Below are 26,049 nucleotides of genomic sequence, written 5' to 3'. Positions count from 1 at the left end.
GCTCGTGATGATTTGCAAACCAATATGTACAGATTTATTAGATCGATTTCTAATTGATAGAATTTGAACACACTTGGCATGAATTTATAGAATTTATGTTAGAAATATGAAATATTAATTTGAAAAATCATGTTGCATTTAGATCATTGAAAGTTTGATGATTAGTCATCTTTATGTATTTTATGTATGGATTCAAATTTTTATATATTGCAATTTACCTATATTATGGTAATGATTGTTGAATTAAGTTTGTGCATATGTACTAACTCTCAGTCTATCTACGTTCTAGACCCTGCCACATGGGAGTTGTATATTGGCAATTGATATAGATTGTTCTGAAACTTGGCACTTTAGACCTACTCTGCAGAGGTTAAATGCGGCACTTTGACCTATTCTGTAGGGTTAAATATGGTACTTTGGATCCTATCACAGGATTATATGTGGCAGTGTTGTTTAGACTAATGAGTTATTATAATGCCTTTGAAAAGTATGATCTTATGATATCATCGGAACTTGGAAGTAATTATCTGGTTTTATGTGGATTGTGAAATATCTGAGTTTATATATGAGATCTTTATGATTTGTAGAATTATCGGTATTTCAGTTTGAAGGTAATTATCAGATTTTTTATGTGAATTTGGAATACTTTTACTTTATACATGAGTTCTGGTTTGTATGGTTATATCTATACTGTGGAGCTATAAGTTTGACCTAACTATATATATAGTATGCTGATATTCTAATTCTTAAATCAAGGCCTATTTATCTTCAGTAGTTTGATTTTTGATTATGTTTTAGTTATTTACTGAGCCATGAACTCATAAACTTTTACATGTGATTTTCAGATTCAGAAATCATTTTTGGGATCAGATCTTGATGTTTTGGGTTTGTATATAGAAGGTGAGGCCGATTTGCAAAAGTGGTTGGTTCATGGGGTAGTAACGTATTTGATGGTGGTACTGATCTGATGTAAATTCTGTAAACTTAAAGTTTTAAATTGATCTGTGAAATGGATAGTAGTTGTTTTGTTATACCGCTACCTATGCAATGTATATGTTATCTTTCATATTATATTAATGTTTTGCCAGGTTGAATGCCTTGCATGCTATAGGAGGGTACTCTGTAGATTTGTGGTGGCTGCTCACATCCCTCGAATTTTATTTTAATTTATATTATGTCTGGGCATGACAGTTAAAGTGGTATCGGAGCCTAGGTTTAGGATATAGGAAAATGTTAGAGTCAAGGCATGCGTTTAGTGTAAGTGGGGTAGCTATAGGGTGATGAGATATAAAAATATATCCTTATTATTTTAGACATAGTTATTGGCCATATCTTTCGATCTATTGGAATTCTGAAATAAATTTTTGATAATATTTTAGCAATAAATTGAAGATGATATCAATGATTTTATGAATATTGATAGTATAATAGTAAGAATTGCAATATTGGAAAGTTTCTTATGATCAGAGTCTATTATTTATGTGGGTGATAATTCCTTGATGAATAAAATATGTGAAACATGTATGTAGTCAGAAACAATTGGAAACCAACTATTTGTAAAGGTATTTGAAAATTCCTAAGGATTATAATAAATTTGAAGATTATAGATTTTAGAAGTATTTTCGTTAGTAAGAATTATGTTTGAAGAATGCTTGCAATTATCGATAGCAATGATGATGAAAATTATTGATAGAGCTTGCAATTAGTAATATGAATTTAGCAATAAAAATTATATGCTAGATGATGATTTATGTTTGAAGAATGTTTAAAGCTATAATGGTAATTTAAAAGTTTAACGGATGGGCAGATATCTTTAGTGGATATTGCATATTTGAGGTAATTTCTAAGTTAAAATAATATTTAGATGGATAATAAGAAGGGAAAATGGTTAGCAACTACAATCATACATCAATAATGAAATATATTAGCTAAATGTAAGTTTTATAATGTGACCGTTCTTAAAAGCTATAAAACTAAAAAAAGATACGGTATATTTGAATTATTTTTTTTTTAATTTTAATATATAAAATTTGAGAATGAAATTTATTTAAGAGGGCAAAAATTGTGAAGTCCGGTTCGACCCGGTCCGGGGTCAGTGCCACATGCGGGTCCGCGTGTCGCAGGCCCGTGGCCCTCCGCGAAGGAAGCCGCGCGTTCGCCACGGCGGAAGAGAAGAAGAAGAAAAAAAAAAAAAAATCCCTCCCTTGTTCGGTGGGACCAGAAACCCACCTCCTCCTCTCTTTCTTCTGCACTCTCTCCCGCGCTCACTCTCTCCATTTCTCCCTCTTTCTTCCAGGTTTTCCCTTCCCAGCCCCTCTCTTTTTTTCCCTCTCCCATATCTCTTTCTCTCTCCTTCTTCCTCTTTCTTGGTCTCTTCCCTCTTCCCGTCTCCCCTATGTGTGAGTGTCTGTGTGTGCGTGTTTGTGTATGTGAATCTTCCGCGTTCCCTCTCTTTCCCTCTCTCTATTCTGTGTGTTTGGAGTCGGAAACAGTGAAGGAAAACAGAGAAAGAAAAGGAGAAGAGGAAAAGAAGAAAAAGAAGAAGAAGAAAAAAAAAAGTGCTCACCTGAGGTTCTGTCTCTCCCATCATTGTAAGTAAACCCTAACCTCTCTTAGTCTTTAATCTGATTTAAATCTGGATGTAATTGCTATATGGATTGGGGGATAATGGATGAATATTAAGAAAAGATTATTGCTGATTTTTGGGATGCATTGAATCTGCCTATAATAATTTGAGATTTTTAATTAATTAATGGTTAAGTATTTGAATCTGAAATTTAACCGAGACTTGTCAACTGATTATTCAATCAATTTGCAAAGTTTGAAAATTTTTGAATATTAAATGATAGGATAAATAAATCTCGGATTAGGACTGTTGTGCAGGAAAAAATAGTAAACCAGAAATTCAGGTTTTAGAACTTTTATGGAGTTTATAGTTTGTTTCAAAGGAATAATATGATACTGATTTCAGATTATATATGTGTTTGGATTATTAGGTTTCGAGGAGTATCAGTGAAGTTTTAAATAATTTGATTGAGGATTTCTGTCAGGTAAGTAACCTTTACTTAATCAAGATAATTGCATAAAGTGATAAATGACTATTACTTGACAATGTTCATTGATTTAATTGCCACCACAATCTTGGAAAATTATGACACTTGCTGGCTATATTAATTATATTGATCCAAGCATGAATTATAAAATTATCAGTATTTCAAGTTTCGAATGCTCATGATGATTTGCAAACCAATATGTACAGATTTATTAGATCGATTTCTAATTAATAAAATTTGAAAACACTTGGCATGAATTTATGGAATTTATGTTAGCAAATATGAATATATTAATTTGGAAAACCATATTGCATTTAGATTATTGAAAGTTTGATGATTAGTCATCTTTATGAATTTCATGTATGGATTCAGAATTTTTATATATTGCAACTTACCTATGTTATGGTAATCATTGTTGAATTAAGTTTGTATATATGTACTGAACTCTCAGTCTACCTACGTTCTGGACCCTGCCACACGGGGGTTGTATGTTAGTAATTGATATGGATTGTTCTGAAACTTGAAACTTTGGACCTACTCCGCAAGGGTTAAATGCGGTACTCTGGACCTACTTTGCAGGGGTTCAATGCGGTACTTTGGGCTCTGTCATAGGGATTATATATGGCCGTAGTTGTTTAGATTAATGAGTTATTATAATGCTTTTGAAAAGAATGATCTTATAATATCATTAGAATTTGGAAGTAATTATCTGATTTTATGTGGATTGTGAAATACCTTAGTTTATTTATGAGATCTCTGTGATTTGTAGAATTACCAGTATTTCGAGTTTGAAGATAATTTTTTGATTTTTTACGTGAATTCTAGAATACTTTTACTTTATACATGAGTTCTGGTTTGTATGGTTATATCTATATTGTGGAGCTATAAGTTTGACTCTAACTATATGTATAGTGTGTTGATATTCTAATTCTTAAATCAAAGACCTATTTGTCTCAGTAGTTTGATTTTTTGATTATGTTTTGGTTATTTACTGAGCTGTGAAGCTCATAAATTTTCACCTGTGGTTTTCAGATTCAGGAATCATTTTTGGAGATCAAACATTAGCGTTTTGGGGTTTATATATAAAAGGTGAGGCAAGCCTGCAAAAGGTGGTTGGTTCCTGGGGTAGTAAGTGTATATTGATGGTTGTATTGATCTGATGTAAATTCTGTGAACTTAAAGTTTTAAATTGATCTGTGAAATAGATAGTAGTTGTTCTGTTATATCGCTGCCTATGTAATATGTATGTTATGTTTTATATTATATTAAAATTTTGTCAGAGTTTTCTATAGGTATGCGGCGGCTGCTCACGTCTTCTAAATTTTTTTTTTAATTTATATTGTGGGTCGGGGCATGGCACATGGCTACGATGGATCAAGTAATATGTGTGGCGAATTAGATGGTCTCAAAATTCCCATTTTAATGGAAAATGAATCTGCCAACTATGTGAGTTGTTTTGCAAATAAACTTCAGCTGACAGTTGTTGCTGTTGCAAACATCTCAAAATTCGTGTTTTTAAGCTTGATTGCCAGTGTATTTATTGTTGCCAGGGCATCCTGTAAGCACTGTGATAAGCTTCGTGAACACCAAGCAGCTGAAGTTATGGAAGTTCTTAATAACGGTGAGGTTTCAAGTAAACTAGTCTGAAACGGCCTCGTGACATGCGTTGGGGCTCTCACTATTGTTAACTGGTAAATCTAATACTCATGTTTCCTTCCATGATCAGTGTTATTAATACAGCCATGGAGGATAGCTTGAACTCGGAACAAGGTGCTGAAGCGAGTATTCTATTGGATTCATTGACTATTTTCGATTTTGCATTCATCTTGCCCTTGGTAAAAACTATATTGGAGATTTCAAATGAATTTTCATTGCCATGAATCCTGTTAAGGTGTCAAAACAGCATTAACAGGAGATGAGGGATAATGGGTAGGATTCCCACTTTTTTGTGAAAAACATGAGATTGATGTCTGATGAATATATTAAATATGATATAAAAAATATTATAATCTGTGCTATTTAATTTTTATTATTTTATATTTGAAATTTCTTATATCTTTTTTAAGGAATTGTCACGTATAAAGGTTTAATTACAAACTAATTGCAAGGTCAAGGTTGAGCTCGAAATCAAGACGATTAGGTGCACATCCAAGCTCAAAGTAAAGACCCAAATGCAAGGAAATGGGATCCATGCATGTGAGGTGGAGGCTGGCGTGGCTGATTGGCTTTGACGCGGGAGCTGGTGCAAGCGGGTGTCGGCCTTGCACGCACGCGGAGGAAGTGGCTTTGCGTGGGAGCTTGGCAAGGCGCTGGGCTGAGAGCAGGCGTGAACGCGGAAGGTGAACGCAGTGCACGTGGAGGGGCTATGTGGTGACACGGCATGCTGGGACCCATGGGGCGCTGTGCGCGTTCCACGCGCTGGCTGGTTTACGCGGAAAGGAGGGCGCGAGTAGGCGCCTGGGCGAGTGCGGGAGCTGAGAGCGCGTGCGGGAGTTTCACGCGGAAAGCAGTGGACACGCGAAAGAAAATCACGTGGAACGTACGCATGGCTGTGGACGTGTGATTGGAGCCTGAGACGTGCGCGATGGAATAGAAGAGATATTTTTAAAATTTTAAAATAAAATAAATATCTGTTTTTTTTATTAGTAAATCATAAAAATTTTCTGTCTATTAATACCTATAAAAACCTCCATATCTTTATCTAAAATCCATCGGATAAATCCTCAAAGTCAAAAAAATCTTCAAAAACCTTTGCAAGGAGGAGGGAGGGATCATGCATGGCTCAGGATCGTCTTCGGAGAGTAAATAAGATTTTTAATATTTATATTTTATATTTTTTTATATAATTAAAGTTTGATTGTAATGATTTTTTTCATAAATTAAATTTTTTTCCATTGCTTTAACTATTGTCTTTTTTGTTTAGACTATAATTTAGATTTTTGAATAATTTATGACTATGTAAAAACGAGTCGTGATCTAAGAATACGATTCATGCTCAGTGAGATAGGTTATGCTCGGAATCTAATTATAGATTAGTTTATTTTTATGAATTGAGTTTTGAACAGCCTATGATTATGTAGGGACGGATCAAGGTACTACGATCTATATCTAGCAAGATAGATTGTGCTCAAGATCAATCATAATTTTAATAATTGTAGATTGAAAAAACATTTTATATTATACTAAAAATTGAATCGAAATCTTGAGACATCTTAATTTCTTGCTTACTAGTTTTATTTTAGTTTGAATTCTTATTTCCAGTTTCGCTCATATTCTCGTTCTCTCATATTTTTAGTTTTACAATTTAACTAAAATTCTAACTTAAATTCACATCTTTCAAGCATAACTAACACGATTTCTGTAGATACAATCCCAACTTATCCTATATATATAATTTAAATTAGATTTATTTTTGACCGTCTACGACAGTGATCAAATTTTGATGCCGTTGCAGAGATCAATCATAATTTAAATAGTTGCATTGAAAAAATATTTTATATTATATTAAAAACAGAATCGAAACCTTGAGACATCTTAACCTCTTGCTTACTAGTTTTAATTTAATTTGAATTCTTATTTTTAATTTAACTCATATTCTCGTTCTCTCATATTTTTAGTTTTGCAATTTAACTAAAACTCTAACTTAAATCCAAATCTCTCAAACATAACTAACATTATCCCCGTGGATACGATTTCGACTCATCCTATCTATATAGTTTGAGTTAGATTTATTTTTGATCATCTATGATAGTGATCAATGTCCTGAATATGGATGATATATTTATGCCTCAAGATTGATCGCTAAGAAAGGTTCCAGCATTTACAAATCTGCATCATATCAACTGAAGCTATTTTATTCTGTCATGGATATGCAGTTAAACAACTGTTTTATAGAGGTCAATACTGAGTTATTGCTTTGCATGGCATGTTTAAATCCTGGTAATTCATTCTCCTCTATGCTAAGAAGAAGTTCCTCAGGCTTTCTCAGTTTTATCCAGTTTTATCCCCAAGAGTTTTCACAAGCATTACTAGCGACTCTTGATAATCAGCTTGAAACTTATATTATCTACAGTCAGTCTTATGGTTAGCTCATTTTGAAATAAAATTTTGGACTTTTTCTTACTTTTCATATTCGTTAGTTCTTTGGGACTGTTTCATAATTAGATGAGCAAGGATTTAATTGTTGGTACTGGTTCTTTTTTATACAATCATAATAGTTTTTTTTTTATTTATTTAATAAAAATATTGTTTGGCCCTTCCTGAAATCGGCTCCACCACCGGGCAGTACCATTACAATAAAAGATAATTGACAAAGATGGTTAGTTCATTTTGAGGATTACATAGAGTGTATTGTAATCATAAAATAATTGTAAAATCTTTCACACAGTTTGGATGTAACTATCACATTTCTGGATCATTAATTCTATCTCGCACAGGGTGCATTCATTGGTTACCAAGACATGGTGCAGATGATGGATCACAAATCAACAGGTTCGTTCTGTTCTTATATTGATTTTCTATTTTGTTTTGCTTCCCCAATTTTGGTCCGATTAAAGCTTGAAAACTTTATTGCGGCCAAGCTTAAAACCTTAATGTGGCATTACTGCTTGACAATCTTGCTACATCCAGCATGAAATGTTTGATGAAAAATTTCAGAGTTTCCTTTGGCTTTTCACATTTAGCTGTAAGTTTGATGATACAAATTTGAAAAAGGCACCTCTAGCAAAGAATTGCTTACAAGAATTCTGCTCCTCAGTTGACTACATTATCATGCTGTGTCAAGTCTCTGTAAAAAATTTGTGGAAGTTTGAAGAGGCATATTCAGGAGACAGTTGCTGAAGTATAGAATGAGGGTGCTTGGTCATTAAATCTCACAAAACCCTGGCAAGTCAAGAAAAAGAACCGCTGAGGAGCAATCAAGCTTGAGAGGGCTCTCTTTGTGGTCAGGCAAATTTTTTGTGCAGAAGTTGCCTATTGGCAGACATATATCATTTTCACACAACATCTTTTAAAGTTTTAACACACAATTCAGTCAATGAAGGATGCAACTGTTTCATTTTGATTCCGAATCAAACATGCCCTTAATGCTATTTTAATATCACATTGCCACTGCCACGAGAGTTGTGGTCATAAACATATAAATTAGTAGCTTGCCAAAGTGAATGGCTTCGAATACCTGTCAGTTCAGCTTAGCCGACCTCTTTTTAGTGACAAATTATTGATTGGACCGAGTCTACCACCTTAGTGGTAGATCGGACCAATAATTGACTGCCATATCATCCACCTGGGCGTGGTCCACGCAATGATTTCTCCGGTCAATGTCCATTCTCCCTCCCTTTCCCGAAAACTCAGCCCCAACACTAGCCCGAACCTTAACCCTAAACCCGCCCTTCTATCTCTTCCTCCTCCGCCGCTGCCCGCCACCACGCAGCCACTGCCGCCACCACCTCTCTCGATGATCGGCCGCTCCTCTCTAGGCGGTAAGCGGTGCCTCCGTTAGCTCATCAGCCCGTCTAGGTCTCCTCGACGACCGGCCGCTCTCTTGGTGTGGATCCTCCGGCAAGCATGAGGCGGGCGTCTAGGTCTCCTAAAGCTTGGCGACGGCCTCGAGGATCTGAGTCTGAAAGGTGGTGAACAGGGTGAGGTTGTCCTTGGTAGAGGAGAGGGTGTTGGTCCCAGAGGCAGAGGCGGAAGGAAGGAAGGAGAGGAGGGAGCTATCTGGGCATAGGGAAGTGAGGGAAGGAGGGAGAGGAGGGCAGAGGAGGCGTGGTGGCGGTGGCGAGCTGGTGGTGGGCGGCGGCGGAGAGGATGACAAAGGAGGATGCCTTTTCGGACTATGAGAAAGAGAGGAGAGGGGGGGCGGAGGATGCCGATAGATCCGCTCGGGATCGGGTGGAGAGGAGGGCGACACACGAAGGAACGCTGACAAAGGAATGGGGAGATTGGCTGCTGATGTATCTTTTCCTTAAAATATAATAAATTGTGCTTTCTGATCGGTCCGGTCTATCGATGAGGTGGTCCGGTCCAACTAAAAATGAGTCCCCGAGGAGTTGAACTGGTTCCCTTTCTCATCTCCCCACCAGCGCTGGCCGTCCGTTAGACCAGTCTCCCACCCCACCGACCTGCTCCGGTCTTCAGCACCGCGGCCCGCCTAATCTCCTATTCTCTCCCTCCTTTTTATTAGGTAAAATTAAACCATCAACAAACCCCTGGTAACTGAAAACAGGGTCGACTCCTGAAGACATCTATCTTCTTTTGAGACACTGCGAATCGAATCAAATCGGATCGGAATGGAGGACTCGACCCAAGAATCCCCTGCGACGGCGACGGCGACGGCGACGGCGAACACGTACACCTTCGATTCCCCCCACCCGGTATACGCCATGGCCTTCTCCTCCCTCCCGGCCCCCACCCCCCCGCTCCTCGCCCTCGGCTCCTTCATCGAGGGCTACGCCAACCGCGTCGATGTCGTCACCCTCGACGAGGACGCCCGCTCCTTGCGCCCCGAACCCTCCCTCTCCTTCGACCACCCCTACCCCCCCACCAAGCTCATGTTCCATCCCAGGCCCCTCCCCAACTCCTCCACCTCCCTCCTCGCCTCTTCCGCCGAATTCCTCCGCCTCTGGCAGGTCAACTCGTCGTCGGTCGTCGTCCGCAGCATCCTCAGCAACAGCAAGTCGAGCGACTTCTGCGCCCCGCTCACCTCCTTCGACTGGAACGACGCGGAGCCCCGCCGCATCGTCACCTCCTCGATTGACACCACCTGCACTGTCTGGGACATCGAGCGCGGCGTCATCGAGACCCAGCTCATCGCCCATGACAAGGAGGTCTATGACATCGCCTGGGGCGAGGCCGGCGTCTTCGCCTCCGTCTCCGCCGACGGCTCCGTCCGAATCTTCGACCTCCGCGACAAGGAGCACTCCACCATCGTCTACGAGAGCCCCCGCCCGGACACCCCGCTCCTCCGCCTCGCCTGGAACAAGGCTGACTTCCGCTACATGGCTACCATCCTTATGGACAGCAACCGCGTCGTCATCATCGACATCCGATCCCCCGCGGCGCCCGTCGCCGAGCTGCAGCGCCACCGCGCCAGCGTCAATGCGGTCGCTTGGGCGCCGCAGGCAGCCAGGCACATCTGCTCCGCGGGGGACGACGGGCAGGCGCTCATATGGGAAGTGCCGGCCGCCGGGGCTACGGTGGCGCCGGACGGGATTGATCCGGCACTGTGTTACACCGCGGGGGCGGAGATCAACCAGCTGCAGTGGTCGGCAGTGCACCCGGACTGGATCGGGATAGCGTTCGCCAACAAGGTGCAGCTGCTGAGGGTCTGAGGAGTTTTTATGAACGAGGTAGGAAACATCCATTCGCCCTTTGTTTCTCTTTCCTTTTTATATAATATATGATGGATTTTACTAGTTGGGAGAGAATAAGCAAGCGTAGTGACCAGGGAACTCAATGTGATCTCCAGAGCACATCAGGGAACTTATTATATTAAGGTTGTTATGAGAGAACTTTGGAACGGTTGAAACCTGTCTCTGGTTAGAAGTATTTTTATTTGAATTATCTGCAGCACCCTGTTTCAAAATTATCAGAAATGTTTACCTAATCAAATACATGTAGGATGTATTTTAAGTAGGCACTTTGTAACAAAAGGACTTGGTATGTGTTACGGGGGATACCGTGAGCACTTCGGATCGGCATTGCATCAGAAGATATTTCAGTCTCTCGGGTTGTCAATACAATCGTTGATTGTCGTATGAGCTGAGAAGTCAGTCTCTCTGCTGGGCTGAGGCATCCGCGAAGTCCGACTTGTGTATGAGCTACCTCAGCCGATTTATTCTTTCATTGTTTACGACAGTCGTCCATCCTGAACAGATAAAAATACGGCGTAACAGTCTCCCCTGATCTCGCAAGAGCCACTAAAGATTGAATTATCTCACCCGCTATGGCAATTTCAACGATCCGACAATCTCGGAATCGCACGATCACACAGCTATGCAACCAGCTGTTTGATATTCTTCTATATAAACAACCAGAGCCTCGAGGATCCAAGTAAGTTCAATCAAATCTCTCTCAGAGAACTCGTTGCTGTTTTTTTGTTCTCTATTTTTTTGATTTGAATGTTGAAGGATCTTCGTCGGAGTCACAACTTTCAGTTTGAGACTTATTTTGCAGGTCTCTTTAGCACCAGCATCCTTGCCTTAGGACCAGACATTTGATTTCCGACCTCAGACGTCCATCTTCCGGCCTCGACCGATTTGAGCAGTAACAAATAGAGGTAGGGTCTACATTTGCATTCATGGCTCTAAGACGGACATCTTTTTGGCTTTCCAATGCCATCGCTTTCCGACAAACGGTCAGCCAAGCTGATAATCAAGTTCAACCACTGGCATCGGAAGTCCCTCCACCGACTTAACCGATCCTCTCAGCACCAGTCACGACTGACCAATTTGGTCAGCTCTCTCAGCAAATTCAACATCTGACGATTGCAATTCAGACAGTCCAGACCTTTCTCGCACCCTTCTAAGCGGTGCCATAGCCTCCCCAGACTGTCCCTGCACCCCCCACGGCGGTGCGTCACACGGTTTCCTCGGTGGTGCCGCCTGTGCCTTCCACAGCGGTGCCTCCGCAAAATCCTGCTTCAATTATGGCTCCGCAACCACCACCTCAATTAGAGCCGCAAGCGCCTTCTCGAAGTCTGGAGAGGAGGCTGACTCATCAGAGTCATCCTAGAGCCCAGCAGTCGGTCCGACGGCGATATCCAAGTCCATAATTGGGCCATGACTCAACTCCCGGACGTCGATCTCCTTTGCTTTTCGAGGTTGGTACCATCCATAAGGCCGACTTGGAAAGACGATTCCAGGAGTTCGACCAGCAATTAGACCAAAAATAAAAAAAAATCCTCAACAATAATGGTTCCTCGGTGCTGCCCTACGAAGGGCATAATAGCCAGCCATCCTTCATTCTGTGGATTGTGCAAGAACCGCTCCTCCTACACTTTAAGTTGCCTCAACTAGAGGTCTACGATGGGACCACCGATCCCGTCGATCATGTGGAGATCTTTAAGGCAGCAATGCTCTTTCAAGGGGCATCAGACGCAATACTCTATCGAGTGTTTCCTTCAACCCTCAAAGGAGTCGCTCGACAGTGGTACTCGAGTCTGAGGTCGGTATCAATTCATTCCTTTGAAAATCTGTGTCGATCTTTCATCGGCCATTTTATCAGCAACCGACGATGGTAGAAGCGGTCCGACTATCTCCACACCATCAAGCAAAAGGAGGACGAGTCGATCAGCTCCTTCATGAATAGATTCAACTTAGCGACTTTAGAGGTCCAAAGCTTGGTTCAGTCGACCGTGATGGCCGCAATGATGAGTGGTCTGCTGAAGAACGACTTGAAAAAATCGTTAATAAAAATTTTTTCGGAGATCTCACGGATATGCTTGTCCGTGCGAAGAAGTATGCTCGCATGAAAGAGGCCTTTGCTGATGATACTCCTGTCAATTCAGCCGCAGCAGGACCCACTAAGGAGCACCATCCGACGTGAATAGAGAAAAGCCGCCTGCGCTCCCGATCTCTGCCTCCGAGGCGAAATAATGGGAGTCGAGGTCGTCGATCTCTGAGTTTCCTGAGAAGGGTTCGGCATCTATCACCGTCTGGACAGTATGATAGCTACACGCCCCTTACTGTCCTCAGAGTGAGGTATTTTTACAAGTGGGGCCTGAGTTACCTACGCCTCAACTGATGAGAACGAGGTCGGAACGTCGTCGGGACCCAACTAAATATTGCTTTTATCATCGTGACCATGGCCACGATATTGAAGATTGCCATCAGCTTCACAACAAGATCGAGAGCCTCATTAGGCAGGGATGGCTGAATCATTTTGTCCGAAGAGGGGCTCCTCAACGACGAGCTTCGAGAGCTCCATATGTACCTCTTATGCCTCAACAGTCTTTCTCTCTGCCTCAGCCACAGCAAGTGCCAGCTCTGTAGGAGCGGCACCAGATCGGAGAGCAGGTGGTAGAAGAAGAGCGACCCGTCCAAGAAGAAATCCACATAATTACTGGAGGGTCGTCTGGGGCCCCTGATGGGCCTAGATTTTAGAGAAGGCCTAGTTGACGGGAGCCCCCAACCAACTGAGGAGAATCTGAGCCGGATGGTGAAACTTGGCTCACGTCTATGTGAGGTAACTAAATGCCGACTAATTTATCTTTTGCAGGAGAATGCGGATCTTTTCGCTTGGACTGCTGCAAACATGCCCGGCATCAACACTGAAGCGATATCTCATCACCTAAAGGCAGACCCAACTTATGACCAAAAAAGCAGAAGAGGCGAAGTCTCGCCCCGGAACGTCAAGAGGCTATAACTGAGCAAGCTAAAGCAGCTTGGCGGAACTTCAATTTAAATTCCGCAAACCTCTGCATGTATTACTAATGATATAATAACGCTTTCTATGGAAATAAAACTTGTAGGGCCACTAGTTTATGATGGGCGTCTGAGTTCTCCAAGAGTTGCTTCCTCCTCCTACTTGAGATCCTAAACCATAATGACAGTTAACTAACGTGAGGGATAACTAATTAAACTCTCAGAGACCGCCGAGAGTGCATGCCACAGGCACAAGCTCGCTGTCGGCACATAATGCCTTTCGTGCGAAGACGAGAAGTGTTAGATGCCGCAGGCACAAGATCGCCGCAGGTACACAAAGGCACTCATGAAGGATAACTAATCAGACCTTCAGAAGGCTGCCAAGAGTGCATGCCATTAGCACAAGCTCGTCGTTGGCACATATTGCCTCTCGTGTGAAGACGAGAAGTGCTAGATGCCGCAGGCACAAGATCGCTACAGGCACATAAAATCACTCGTGAAGGCTCTTATCAGACTCTCGAGAAGATCTCGACGACTTCGAGGTGGGGCTAACTTACAAGACCCCTGCAGAGCCCGAGTCATTCGAGAAGCGGAAGCGGAAGAGGACCCTTAGGGAACCTCCGAAAGAATAACTAATCAGATCCTCAGAAGGCCATCGAGAGTGCTAAATGCCGCAGGCACACAGAGTCGCTCATGAGGGATAACTAATTAGATCCTTAGAAGGCCGTCGAGAGTGTATACCATAGGCACAAGCTCGCCGCCGGCATATAATACCTCTCGCGTGAAGACGAGAAGTGCTAGATGCCATAGGCACAATATCGTCACAGGCACACAGAGCCACTCGTGAGAGATAACTAATCAGATCCTCAAAAGACCGTCGAGAGTGCAGCCACAGGCACAAGCTCGCCAATGGCATATAATGCCTCTCGCGTGAAGACGAGAAGTGCTAGATGCCGCAGACATACAAAGCTACTCGTGAAAGATAACTAATCAGACCCTTAGAAGATCGTCGAGAGTGCATGCCATTAGCACAAGCTCGCTGCCGGCACATAATGCCTCTCACACGAAGACGAGAAGTGCTAGATGCCGCAGGTACAAGATCGCTGCAAGCACATAAAGTCACTCATGAAGGCTCTTATCAGATCCTCGAGAAGACCTCGCGACTTCGAGGTGGGGCTAATTTACAAGACCCCTGCAGAGCTCGAGTCATTCGAGAAGCGAAGGGAGATCCTTAGAAAATCTTCGGAGGGATAACTAATCAGACTCTCAGAAGGCCGCTGAGAGTGTATACCACTGGCACAAGCTCGCCATCGGTACATAATGTCTCTCGCACGAAGATGAGAAGTGCTAGATGCCGCAGGTACAAGATCACCACAGGCACATAAAGCCACTCGTCAAGGCTCTTATCAGACCGTCGAGAAGATCTTGATGACTCCAAGGTGGGGCTAACTTACAAGACCCCTGCAGAGCCTGAGTCATTCGAGAAGCAGAGGGAGATCCTTAGGAAACCTCCGGAGGAATAACTAATCAGACTCTCAGAAGATCGTTAAGAGTGCAAGATACCGCAGGCACAAGCTCGTCGCTGGCACACATTGCCTCTCATGCGAAGATGAGAAGAGCAAGATGCTGCAGGCACAAGCTCGCCACTGACATACATTGCCTCTCATGTAAAAACGAGAAGAGCAAGATGTCGCAGGCACAAGCTCGCCGATGGCACACATTGCCTCTCACACGAAGATGAGAAGAGCTAAATGTCGTAGGCACAAGATCGCTGCAGGCACACAATATCACTCGTAAGAAATAACTAATCGGGCGCTAGAGGAAGAATAAAAAAAAAGACAACATATGGCCAGAGTAATCATCTCAACAGCATTTCTTCCGCCTGAAACATTGTCTCAGACTCAGGAATAAGGGGTAGTGTTGAGATGACTATTGTAATGCCTCAGTTATGTTAAAGCTGAGCTACCTAGAACTTCACTTATGTTAAGCTGAACAATGCTGATCAAAGCATTTGACTGTGCTAATTTCTACGAGCCGAGCAAAGCGCGCGCTGCACTGTTCTCTACGAGCCGAGCAAGATTCATACAGAATTCATAAATTCAAATTTAAAGACAAAAGCAAAGCAATTCATTTTATCAAAGTCTTTATAAAGAAAAAGCTGATACATACTTTACAAAGAGAGGATAATTGCTCCAGGCAAATCTTACGAACAAGAGAAGACAATGAGGAAGGTAAGAAGAAGAAAAGGGGGACGGGAGAAGATGGAGAGGAAGATAAAAAAAAGGAGGATGAGGAGGGATGTCCCATTGCAATCGACGGAACATCAAACCGGCCAGGTGAGTTGGTTCGATCTTTGTCCATCAGAGACCTCGTCTCCACACCGTCCAAGTGAGCTGATTCAATCTTCATCCATCGAGGCCTCCACCTTTTCATCGGTGCCGTCAGCTTCTATGCTATGAAGTTCTAGATACAACATTATTTTCTGCAGACGGGCCCTGCAATCATCGAAGCTCTGGATAAAGATGGCAGCGGTGACGTCGAGCATCTTCCTTCTGAATGCCGCAGAATTTCGAACTCTGCAATGCAGTGCTCTTAGATTGCAGACGGGAGGTGCTCGGGTGGAGGGGGAAGCATAACCGTAGGAGGCAAAGGAGGGGGAGCCCCGCAGGAGAAGGATGCGCTAGCCTGTTTAGCTTTTTTCCTTTCGTGAGCTAGATACCTCCGACGGGCATTCCTTGCAAAGATATTCCGCTGTCTCAATCGTTTGATTTGCTCCAAGGATGGCAGATTCGAAGGCAAAGATATGACAGCAGTCGAAGAAAATGACTCCTTGTTACAGAAGGAGAAGTGGAGATCCCTTTGCTCTTTGGTTTCTTATTTATAGGCGCTAGCAACCGCATCAATCGTCAATTGACGCTTTTCAGAAGTTAATGCCCAAGCTGTTAATGATGCACTCCCTCCAGAATGAGAATAAATTCTTGCGATGTTTTGCAAAACAAAATGGACCCACGTGGCATGTTTTCTCAGGCCCTGTGCCGTTTTCCAGGCATAATCTTTTCGGACGAAGTTATCAACCGTCATTTTCCATAATCATCCACATTTAAGGGAGCAAAATGAAGTTATCATTCAAAATTGAATAATCTCGAGTTGAATTGCCTCAAATTAGCATAAGTAAATCCACTAGCCGAGGTATTTTATTCATTTCAAGTTTTCTTACAAATAATTCCAAAGGGATAAAAAAAATACAGAAATTACGAGGCGGTGCTTGGATCTGAGGTGCCGGTCGCTGAGACATCTGCAGCGATAGGATCCCAAATTTCGTCAAGAAAATTCAAGTCCAAATTCAGATATTTGGCGGCAACTCGGGCTCGAATAGACTTTTTACTAGCGTCCTAAGCATCGATGGAGTATTCAGTCCTTTCTTTCTCATATTTTTCAGAGGTCCGGAAGTCCACAGCCTGAGAAGCAGCCTCGGCTATTCGCTTCTCTTCAGCCTCCAGACGGGCTTTCAGCTCTTTTATTTTTTCAAGCAGCCGAGAATTCTCCACGACAGCCTTCCTCAACACCACCTTGGCATCTTCGGCTCTCCTTTCGGTGTGTCGGCTTTCATGGAGACTTCACCGATCTTCTTCTCGATCTCCTCTCTCGCTCTTTTCAGCATCTCGGCTTCAAGCCTAAAATTCTTTGCCTCTTTGGCCAATTCATGGGAACTCTCAATATAAGTAGAGAAAAAATTCATAAATAAAAAATGAGCATACTGTTGGTGCTAAGTGAGAAAATCTCAACATATCCGGATAAAGTAATCTATAGCTCCTCTCCTCATCTCCTTTCGAGGGATGCCCAGTAGCTCGTTGGCAATCGGCAGAGAGCAGTTCGGAGAGTAGCTTGCTCGCCAGCGTGGGATCTCTCAGCATCGAAGCCTCAAGCTTCAACCCAGGTGGTGTAGTTTTGGACACACTGGCAACCTCGACAGGAGCCCTGTCTGAGGAAGGCTTGACTGCTGGTGAAGCTTGTCAGGTCGGAGAACTGGAAGGAGCGGATAAGCTCAGAATCACCTCCTCTAGGTCTTGCTTTGCGTGACCCACCCAGTAACCTGCAGTGTCAGAGATGGTGGTTAAATCCTCTCTCACTTGCGCAATCTCATGACCCTTTGGAGGGGAGGGTTCAGACTCCCTGATCTCCAAGGTCAGTTGTGCAGGATCTCTAACTTTAACTTGGAGGTTCCGTCCAGCAGTAGGCTTGGCATCTCTTTTCCACAGAATTTTTCTCTCTCTTTGATGGGTTCGAGCTCTTCTCGGCTTCCAGTTCTGCAACCATCATGGAGATCCAATTGTAAGACGAACAAAATCAGAAGAATTAAGACTAGAACAGCTTACTCGTATTACTTGAGGAGCAACTTGGTTGATACCGGTATTAAACAACGTCTGAGCCGACAACAGCACCTTCAACTCTAAAATCTTGAAACCCCGCAGAGCTGCCATCTCCTGCTCCAGAGTCTTGTTCATTGAAGGCTCCTTTAACGAAGCCTCTTGGGGTTCGCCCCAGGCAGTAAAGTTTCAATCTTTGTCTGACGTTTGCGAGACGAAGAGGGATCTTGGTTTTCAATCGTGCACAGCGGATGGCATACCCGAAAACATCAAGCGAAAGTTGTCCTTTTTTCTCCATGGAGTCACATATCACCATCCACGCGAGTTAGGATGCCGCTTGAGGCTGAAGAGAAAGCGAAAGAATGTGTCGTTTGGCATGACTCCAGCTAGCACATATATCGCGGTGAATCCGCAGATATGCCGCTATGCATTCAGGACCATCGTGCACGGCGATATTTCGAAGTATTGGAGGAGCGTCACGAAAAAAGGATGGAGAGGAAGCCTCAGCCCAGCTCGAAAGCATTCCTTATAGAAGCCCATACGTCCCGGAGGCAGACAGTAAACTCGATCATCCGGTCCCTAGACTTTAAGCTGAAACACGGGGGGTATTTGGTACTGCTCATGCAGCATAATTATGTCTTGCTCTGTAATTTTTGACTGGAAGCCCAGCGGCGCAAAGTTAGACTCCGTGGTAGCTATATCTCTCTATTTCATGCAGAAATGCCCGGCACCGGATCCGAGGCACTTTTGGAGTACTCTCTTCGTTTGATTCTCAGACACGAAAATAGGGGGTAGTGTTACGGGGGATACTGTGAGCACCTCGGATTGGCATTGCATCATAAAGCATTTCAGTCTCTCAGATCGTCAACACAATCGCTGATTGTCGTATGAGCTAAGGAGTCAGTCTTCTTGTTGAGCTGAGGCGTCTGCGAAGTCTGATCTGTGTATGAGCTGCCTCAGCCGACTTATCCCTTCATTGTGTGTGACAGCTGTCCGTCCTGAACAGATAAAAATATGACGTAACAGTCTCTCCTGATCTCGCGAGAGCCATCAAGGGCTAAATTATCTCACCCATTATGGCAATTTCAACGATCCGACAATCTCAAGATCGCACGATCACACAGCTATGCAACCAGCTATCCGATGTCCTTCTATATAAACAACTAGAGCCCTAAGGACCCAGATAAGTTCAATCAAATCCTTCTCAGAGAACTCGTTGCTGCTTTCTTGTTCTCTGTTTTTCTGACTTAAGCGTCGAAGGATCTCGTCGGAACTACAACCTCCGATTTGGGACTTGTTTTGTAGGTCTCTCCAACGCTAGCATCCCTGCATTAGGATCAGGCATATGATTTCTGACCTCAAATATCCGTCTTCTGACCTCGATCGATTTGAGCAGCAATAGTATGCATAGTTCCAGTGCCTGGTCAGCACACAACTAGCAATACAGTACTTTAATTCTTGACTGTAAGTGCGTTTGGTATTTCTATCCATATATCACACCGACATGCAAAATTCTGATGCAATTCATCCCGTTAATCAGGATAATGTTGGAAAATGAATGCTTGTGTTGATTGCTAGTTGTAACTAGCAAAGCGAAAGGAGCAAGGGATGCACCATATGTGGTCATCTTTATGAGATGTGTTCTTAAGAATTCTTGAAGAACCTTAACTTGAGGTATGATAGTGCAGTAATGTTCAAGTTCAGATGTTCTATAGACGATATGGATCCTAAAAACAAAAAAAGTTAGATATAATTTTCTGGATGTTTTGCTGAACCAAAAGTAATGAACAAAATCATTATTAGGAGGCAATAGATCAACCCCGAGTTGTCAAAGATCCAGACGAAAAAGAAATGAGGATGGGAGGAGAAATTTATAAAGTTCCTTGCAAATCTGAAATTAATTTACCACAGATTTCTTTCTGTTTTGTGATCATAGAAGCACTAATGTTTTCAAGATAGGAACCATAAGAGGAGAAAAACTCTTCGCTGCACTTCCCTAGACAAAAAAGGGAACCTCAAATGCTTTCTGAAAACAGCATGTGGTCATTCTCTGAAACTTAAAATAGAAAAACTGTAACATCATTCTAAAACTTACTCTTGATGACTTAAATCTTTCGCACCACAAGCATGATTTAAAATAGGTACTGTTTTTCCCATCAAAATACAGAAAATTAAGTACCAAAATTGAAGGAAGAATGAAATGCCTGATCTACTGCCAGAAGACTGCAAGTAGACACTGAACCTAAAGGCTTTCTTTTAAACAAACCCCACTCTTTGCCATGAATGCATGATTATCTTGGTTGCATTAATAAAGAAAAATGTTCCTCAGAATTTTTTTTTTAATATTAACATGATCAAGATAATAATGGTGAGTGGATGACTTAATTACATATTATAAAAAATAAACCTGCTTGCTCCCAGTGGACCGTATGCCTTTATCAACTTGTGAATGATGATATTAAGGGCAACAGAACACCATAGGTATAACTTTGTGACAAAAATGTGTAAATGTAACCGCATGAAGTTGCTGAATAGATACGGTTTTTAGATTCTGATAATCAGCTTGGTTGGTCATGTGCTTGAGGTTGCTATATGCTACATCTTGGGCAACTGGAATTAGTATATAACACTAGATCCAGGGACATTCTATGAGTTTGATTAGATGATGTCCTTCGCATGTGATATTCTCTCAGATTGTTGTGTTCCCCCAATCCAATTATTTTTTTTTCTTATCTTTGTTATTAGATAGATGTACTCCTAATTTATCTTCCCTCAAGGTAAGAGATTAGAAATAGGAGATATCAATTTCAAGAGGGAAGTGGTTATAGTGTTATGGGGTTGGAAGAGGAATGGAGACCTCTAAGAACCTCATGAATGGAGCCATCCAGAGTTTTGGTTATATAAATGGAACAGATAATTTGTGATTCCCAAGCTGAATATTTTTTCTTGTTCATGTAATTTGATAAATATATGGCTAATCTGGAAAACACCAGGATCTCTTTTCTTCTCTCTCCCTCAAAGTGAGAAATGAACTACTAGCATTATATATTTATTTGAGATGGTTGTAGTTATTAGTGAAGTTGCAGTGATGTATGACGTGGAGCATTAGGGATGGAGTGACACCAAGTTTGGTTTCAATAAACAAATGAATATTTGGATGAAATGGAGAAGTTATGTGCTGACCAGTATCCAGTATTTGTACGAAATCCTAATGCATCCTTTGAGTTGTGGGGCAAGTACTTTCAGAATAGTTTATAGTTAGATCGAAAATTTATGGACCAGACGAACAGGATCCTAAGGTGCTGTTGATGTCCTAGTGATGGTTAGCACTGGCTGAAAGGGACAAAAAGTATCATTGTTCAATTGATCTAATGAACAATTGAGGGAAAAGGGAAAATAGGACAGTCTGCATAGATTTCTCACTTGAGGGAAAAGGGACATGGTGGATAACTTTTCCAGGATTTTTAGGAGTAGATCTTGGAAGTGTTAATTGAAAGTACGATCTAGAATTAGGATGCCATAGAAGAATTCCTTGACAGGTTCTCCAAGGGGTTATGATCTTTCTGCACCTACATATATACTTATTCAGATTTGGGTGATAATGTGGGAATAATCCACATTAGGGTTTTCTGAGATCCAAATTGATCTTAATGACTTCAAGTGTCTTAAGGCCTCCAAGTACATGTGATCAGCCAAGACCAAGTCAGTTTGGTCTAAGCAAAGTCCAGAACAATAGAAGTAAGACAGCAGAAGAAGATGATATCAGAAAATCTTAAACAACAACAAATGGAGAAATTAAAGAAAGAGAGAAATCCAAAGATTGAAAGAGTGTCCAGATCTGGCTTAATTTGATCTCCTTTGTGCCATAATGAGGGTCACAAAGGTGACCTAAACCAGCTGGCTGTAACCCTCCTTAGGTAGACTAACAAGCCATCCCCCCCAATCCTGCTTGCCCACCATAGGCAACTTAACAAGACAACCGAAAAAGGAAAAAGTTATTAAAAAAAAAACACGCTATTGGAAAAACCTAGTCTTAAGCAGACCTTGAAATCTCTCTAGTGCTTTCTGAGAACTTCACTAAGACATGCTCTGATGACTTGGTCTGCTGGAAATTTCCAGACGGCAACTAATTTGGGCAAAAGTATTGCAACTGAGCCTTCAAGTTGTGCGTAATCTAGCCTCTATATCATAGAAATGACAATGAAATTCCTGCTTGGTTAGCTTTTTAATTGGGAGTGTTCATAGGCTAACACATTGAACAAAAATACTTTGTTGCCTGCTCCTTGTGCTCCTATAAGCAGTTGAGTTGGCATGAGAACATTGTGCTGCTCCTTTCTTCCATTTTGATTGCCCTTTTGTATCATAGGTCATTGTTCAATTGGTGTTGCATCACTAAACCTAACTTATTTTGCTATTATAAGTGGGTTTTGTTTTGATATAGTTTTATCATATGTCCAGTTCTTTCTAGACATGGAAAAAACTAGACATATAAAATATTTTGTCTTGCTAGATCCAGGTCTATTCGACCCACTTACACACCCTTTCCCTTTTTAACTGGTTAATATCTACTTCTTCCTAATTAAGTATACAGCATATGGAGGCAAATGAAGCATGGAATGAATCAGTTTAATAAGTTACATCAGTGGTGAAAGAAACAACTAGGCTATGTGTGACCATAATTACTGTAGTCTTATTCAGATTCCATGGTCAAACATGCATAAGTTAGGTGAATCGAGATGTATCTAGTAGGTAATAACATGAACCAAAGTTTTGACTCTGGTATGCCTCTTTTTAGCAGGATTTCCATCCTGACTGTATGTCTCCACAATTGCTGAAAGAAAGTAGTCCCATATTGTTGAACAAAAACTTTATTTGGAGTTTTATGTCCTTGTATTTATAATATCATGAATTAACCTCATAAGCCCTAACATGTCTCAGTCCATACATGTTACTTGATCATCTCTTGTATGTATCATTTTATAGTTTTTTAATATAATCTGGCTGTAGTATATGTTGAATGTTTTTCTGTAAGAGTATATTAGCTGATAACTAGTCAACACATGTTCAAATGAAGATTTTGATTTGGAGAAATAAAAACATTTTAAAAAAAACTTCCTAATTGGCATATGCTCCAAATTTTGGGTTTTTGTTGTTGTAGATAAACTTTATTGAATATGTGGTTTCCCTTTTTCATTTTTCTAAATTAAGTTTAAAAATTGGGAAGCCATAAAACCTTGAAAATTTCATGTAGTCCTTTTTGTTAGGATGGGAATGATAATATGAGCATACCACAATTTTGATTTCTTTTCTAAAGAAGAACTTATTTCAGTTCTTTGAATTTTATGGAGCACTAAAGTTTTAGAAATACTACTAGTTAATTTTGGAAATTGAATTTGTTAGATTGTAGTCCCATCATACAAGATCACATTAAGGTTTTATCTAGATATATTAAAAAAAAATTCTAAATTTTTTTGATGCATGAAATTGACCCAGTTACTCTGTATTTGATGCAAACCTTGCAGGATGTTGCTTATTTCATCTAGATCTCGCATTAAAGAATTGTTCCTAGTGAAAATATTTACTTGCTGTGTTGCTTGGGTGAACCCAATAGTTCGATTTCGTAACATCAAGCTCAAAACGCTCAATGAATTAAATCAATTGAGATTTCAGCAGCTAATTGCATTATCCATCCTGCAAAATGAAAAACCACTGGAGGATGAGAAAAATGAGAGGACAAATACCAAAAAGTAGTACCAGAACCTATGCAGCAGGTTTTTGAAAGAGGCTGGGAATCAGTTTTGCTGGGATTGGTCAAAACTGATCAAAACTCTGATACTTCTGAAACTAAGTGATGAAAGGTGGATTTCCTTGCAGCTGTTTCTTCTAATGTGGGCTTATTCACCAACAAAGAATGAGGACTTCTTTTCATACTTCAATTAGTTCATGCTTCAACATATTCCAACGGCTCCTCTTAACCAAAATTCTTCTGGCATTGCATAATTTGTTTTATCTTGCTTAATTTAGACCTTTTAAAATTGGATATATTGCTGTCATCTCAGATTTGTAAGACAGTCTCAAATTGCGAAAAAAAGAAAGAGGTTTGATGTCTTAATCTACAAGGGTCTCCTCAATGCTATGTTCCTTGAGAAAAACAGGGTCCATTTAAGAAATTGGTGGGAATGGTTGTTGCAGGACCAGCTTGCTATTCCTTTTTCATCCCAGCATTTGTGCCATAAGACTGGCTGATGGCATATCCTTCTGAAGATAAATACAATGTGGTTCTAGTTGTCTTTTAGAGTTAAAGAAAAGGGGAACAAATTATGTGACATATCTGAGTTCTTTTGGACTTATGGAGATGGCTTACATTATATATCAGGTCTTGCATCACATCCTTATCATAGATAGGCTGAAGCAAGTACCAGAAAATTGTTAGATGACCCAATCATTTATGCATAAGGAGTTATTGGGCTTACTTTTTAGATGCACATTAACAGAATAATTATTTGTTTCTGTATTGTTTTATATGCAGTTTCACTTGACTGCTTGTCATCTATAGTCGTAGTTTTTTAAATAGCCCAGGCAACTCCAAGTGATAAACCTAGCATGTAGCTCAAGCAGTTGCCTAAATGTCCAGGCGATCACCCAGCAACAGATTTTGATACAAAATCATGTTTTTGTGGCCATTTTTTTAGTGATGATTTTTTTTTTTTTTGAAGTTACTTTCTGACAATGTTTGATTTTTTGAGATTCGTTCTGATATATCTCACATCTTTTCAACATCCATGTGCCATTTATAAAAAAGAAATAGAAGAATGTGGAATATATAGATAGTTTATACTACATGTCTGCATCAAATGGGGTAAATTGAGCCCGTGAGTCCTTCAACTTTTCTACTAAAATAACCATTACAATTTCAAGAAAAATATTTATTTAAAAAAATATATTTCAATAGCATTTTACTGCAAATGTTAGAGAAATAACAGTCAATTTCTTTACCTCACTGATTTCGCTAGCTGATCCTCAAATACTTATTTAAAAAAAATATATTTCAATAGCATTTTAGTGCAAATGTTAGAGAAATAACAGTCAATTTCTTTACCTCACTGATTTCTCTAGCTGATCTTATTTCATTCCAAATTCTGTCACTCTGAACCTATTGAAGTTCTGCCTTTTGGTTTCTAACGGCATATTCTTATGTACCCATAATACCAATATATGCATGCTTGTCTTTATACACATACATACATGTCAAAACTGCATTTCAAATATATTATTTGTTTAAATATATCATTTGTGTGTTTGTTTGTGTGACATACGCATGTGCATATATCGATATATACAGTTACGTTCATGTGCAAGCAAGGGAACAAGTGGTTACACATCATGTGGATTGTAGACATTTATGTATATAATGACCCAGATGATGTTGCTTAGGTATCTTGAGGCCTGTTTATAGCCAAGCTGGTCTATTGCTTGGGCGTTAGTGGTAACAACATTGTCTATTGTAGGACTGATGTTTGCTAGAATCCATTTCAATTTTAAAATAAGTGATATCTGTTTATCATACCCTATCTATATGAAATTTATGATCTCTTTGCTATATTTTCTGAAATCTCAATGATTTCCTTCTTGACTATGAAAATGCCCCTTTTTATGTCTGAAAGCCTGTTGTGACAACCTGTAGATTTTCAAGTCCAATGGCATCAAGGCTTTGTGGTGGTTGCAAGGCAGTTGGAAGAAGACTACGATTGGGAAAGTGACATGCTCATGTTGATAATAAATTCTTCGATGTGATTTTAGATCAGAATTGGCAAAACCATCCATTGTGCACAGCTTGCCAAAGACCTAGATTAAAAGCTTGTTCTTAGAATCCAAGTTGTAACGTTATTCTAAAATAGGCAGAACATTAGGATAGATGTTATTCTCTAAAACAAAGCATGTCTGTTTCATTGTATTTTCCTTGATTCATGACGAAGGAGCACTCGTTTATTTGACTCATGAAACATTACTCTGGAGATACAATGAGATCAATGTTAAAACATTATGAGATCAGGATTCAAGATTAATAGCAGTCCATCTAGACATATTGTAGTAGCCAAGTCCATGACTATTGGCTGCAGTTGCATTTGATGTTGCTAGCATTCATCCTGGATTCATTGCAAAATTATGCTTGTTAACAATCATGCATATGGTATCAATTAAATTTTGATTTTTATTAATGAAAATTTTGAATTGTTGGATGATGCATATCTAGTGCTAAATCGA

The 26,049-nt window shown here is 40.7% G+C and overlaps 1 protein-coding gene across 15 annotated transcripts; it reads left to right on the top strand.

Annotated features, from left to right (window-relative positions):
• Positions 1-1,982: 1,982 nt before the first annotated feature.
• Positions 1,983-25,850, top strand: LOC105043285 (protein TRANSPARENT TESTA GLABRA 1). 15 transcript variants are annotated; one of them, XR_012140793.1, is made up of 9 exons: positions 1,983-2,591; positions 2,997-3,050; positions 4,086-4,142; positions 4,346-4,499; positions 4,586-4,674; positions 4,780-4,982; positions 5,162-5,854; positions 7,490-7,544; positions 25,469-25,850. XR_012140793.1 is itself a non-coding variant. In XM_029264041.2 (2 exons), the coding sequence occupies exon 1, from the start codon at positions 9,344-9,346 to the stop codon at positions 10,382-10,384; it is 1,041 nt and encodes a 346-aa protein (XP_029119874.1). In that variant the 5' UTR covers positions 8,145-9,343; the 3' UTR covers positions 10,385-10,402; positions 23,307-24,269. The 15 variants fall into 15 exon arrangements, 3 of the variants coding, with proteins under 3 accessions (XP_029119874.1, XP_010919077.1, XP_010919075.1); XR_012140794.1 differs by having other exon boundaries at positions 1,986-2,591; positions 4,433-4,499; XR_012140789.1 differs by having other exon boundaries at positions 1,995-2,591; positions 4,433-4,499; positions 4,604-4,674.
• The last annotated feature ends 199 nt before the right edge of the window (positions 25,851-26,049 follow it).

Source organism: Elaeis guineensis, chromosome 4, assembly GCF_000442705.2.
Source record: "Elaeis guineensis isolate ETL-2024a chromosome 4, EG11, whole genome shotgun sequence".
Classification (NCBI taxonomy): domain Eukaryota; kingdom Viridiplantae; phylum Streptophyta; class Magnoliopsida; order Arecales; family Arecaceae; genus Elaeis; species Elaeis guineensis.
The sequence above is the reverse complement of the archived record's forward strand: the minus strand, read 5'-3'. Positions and strand labels throughout refer to the sequence as shown.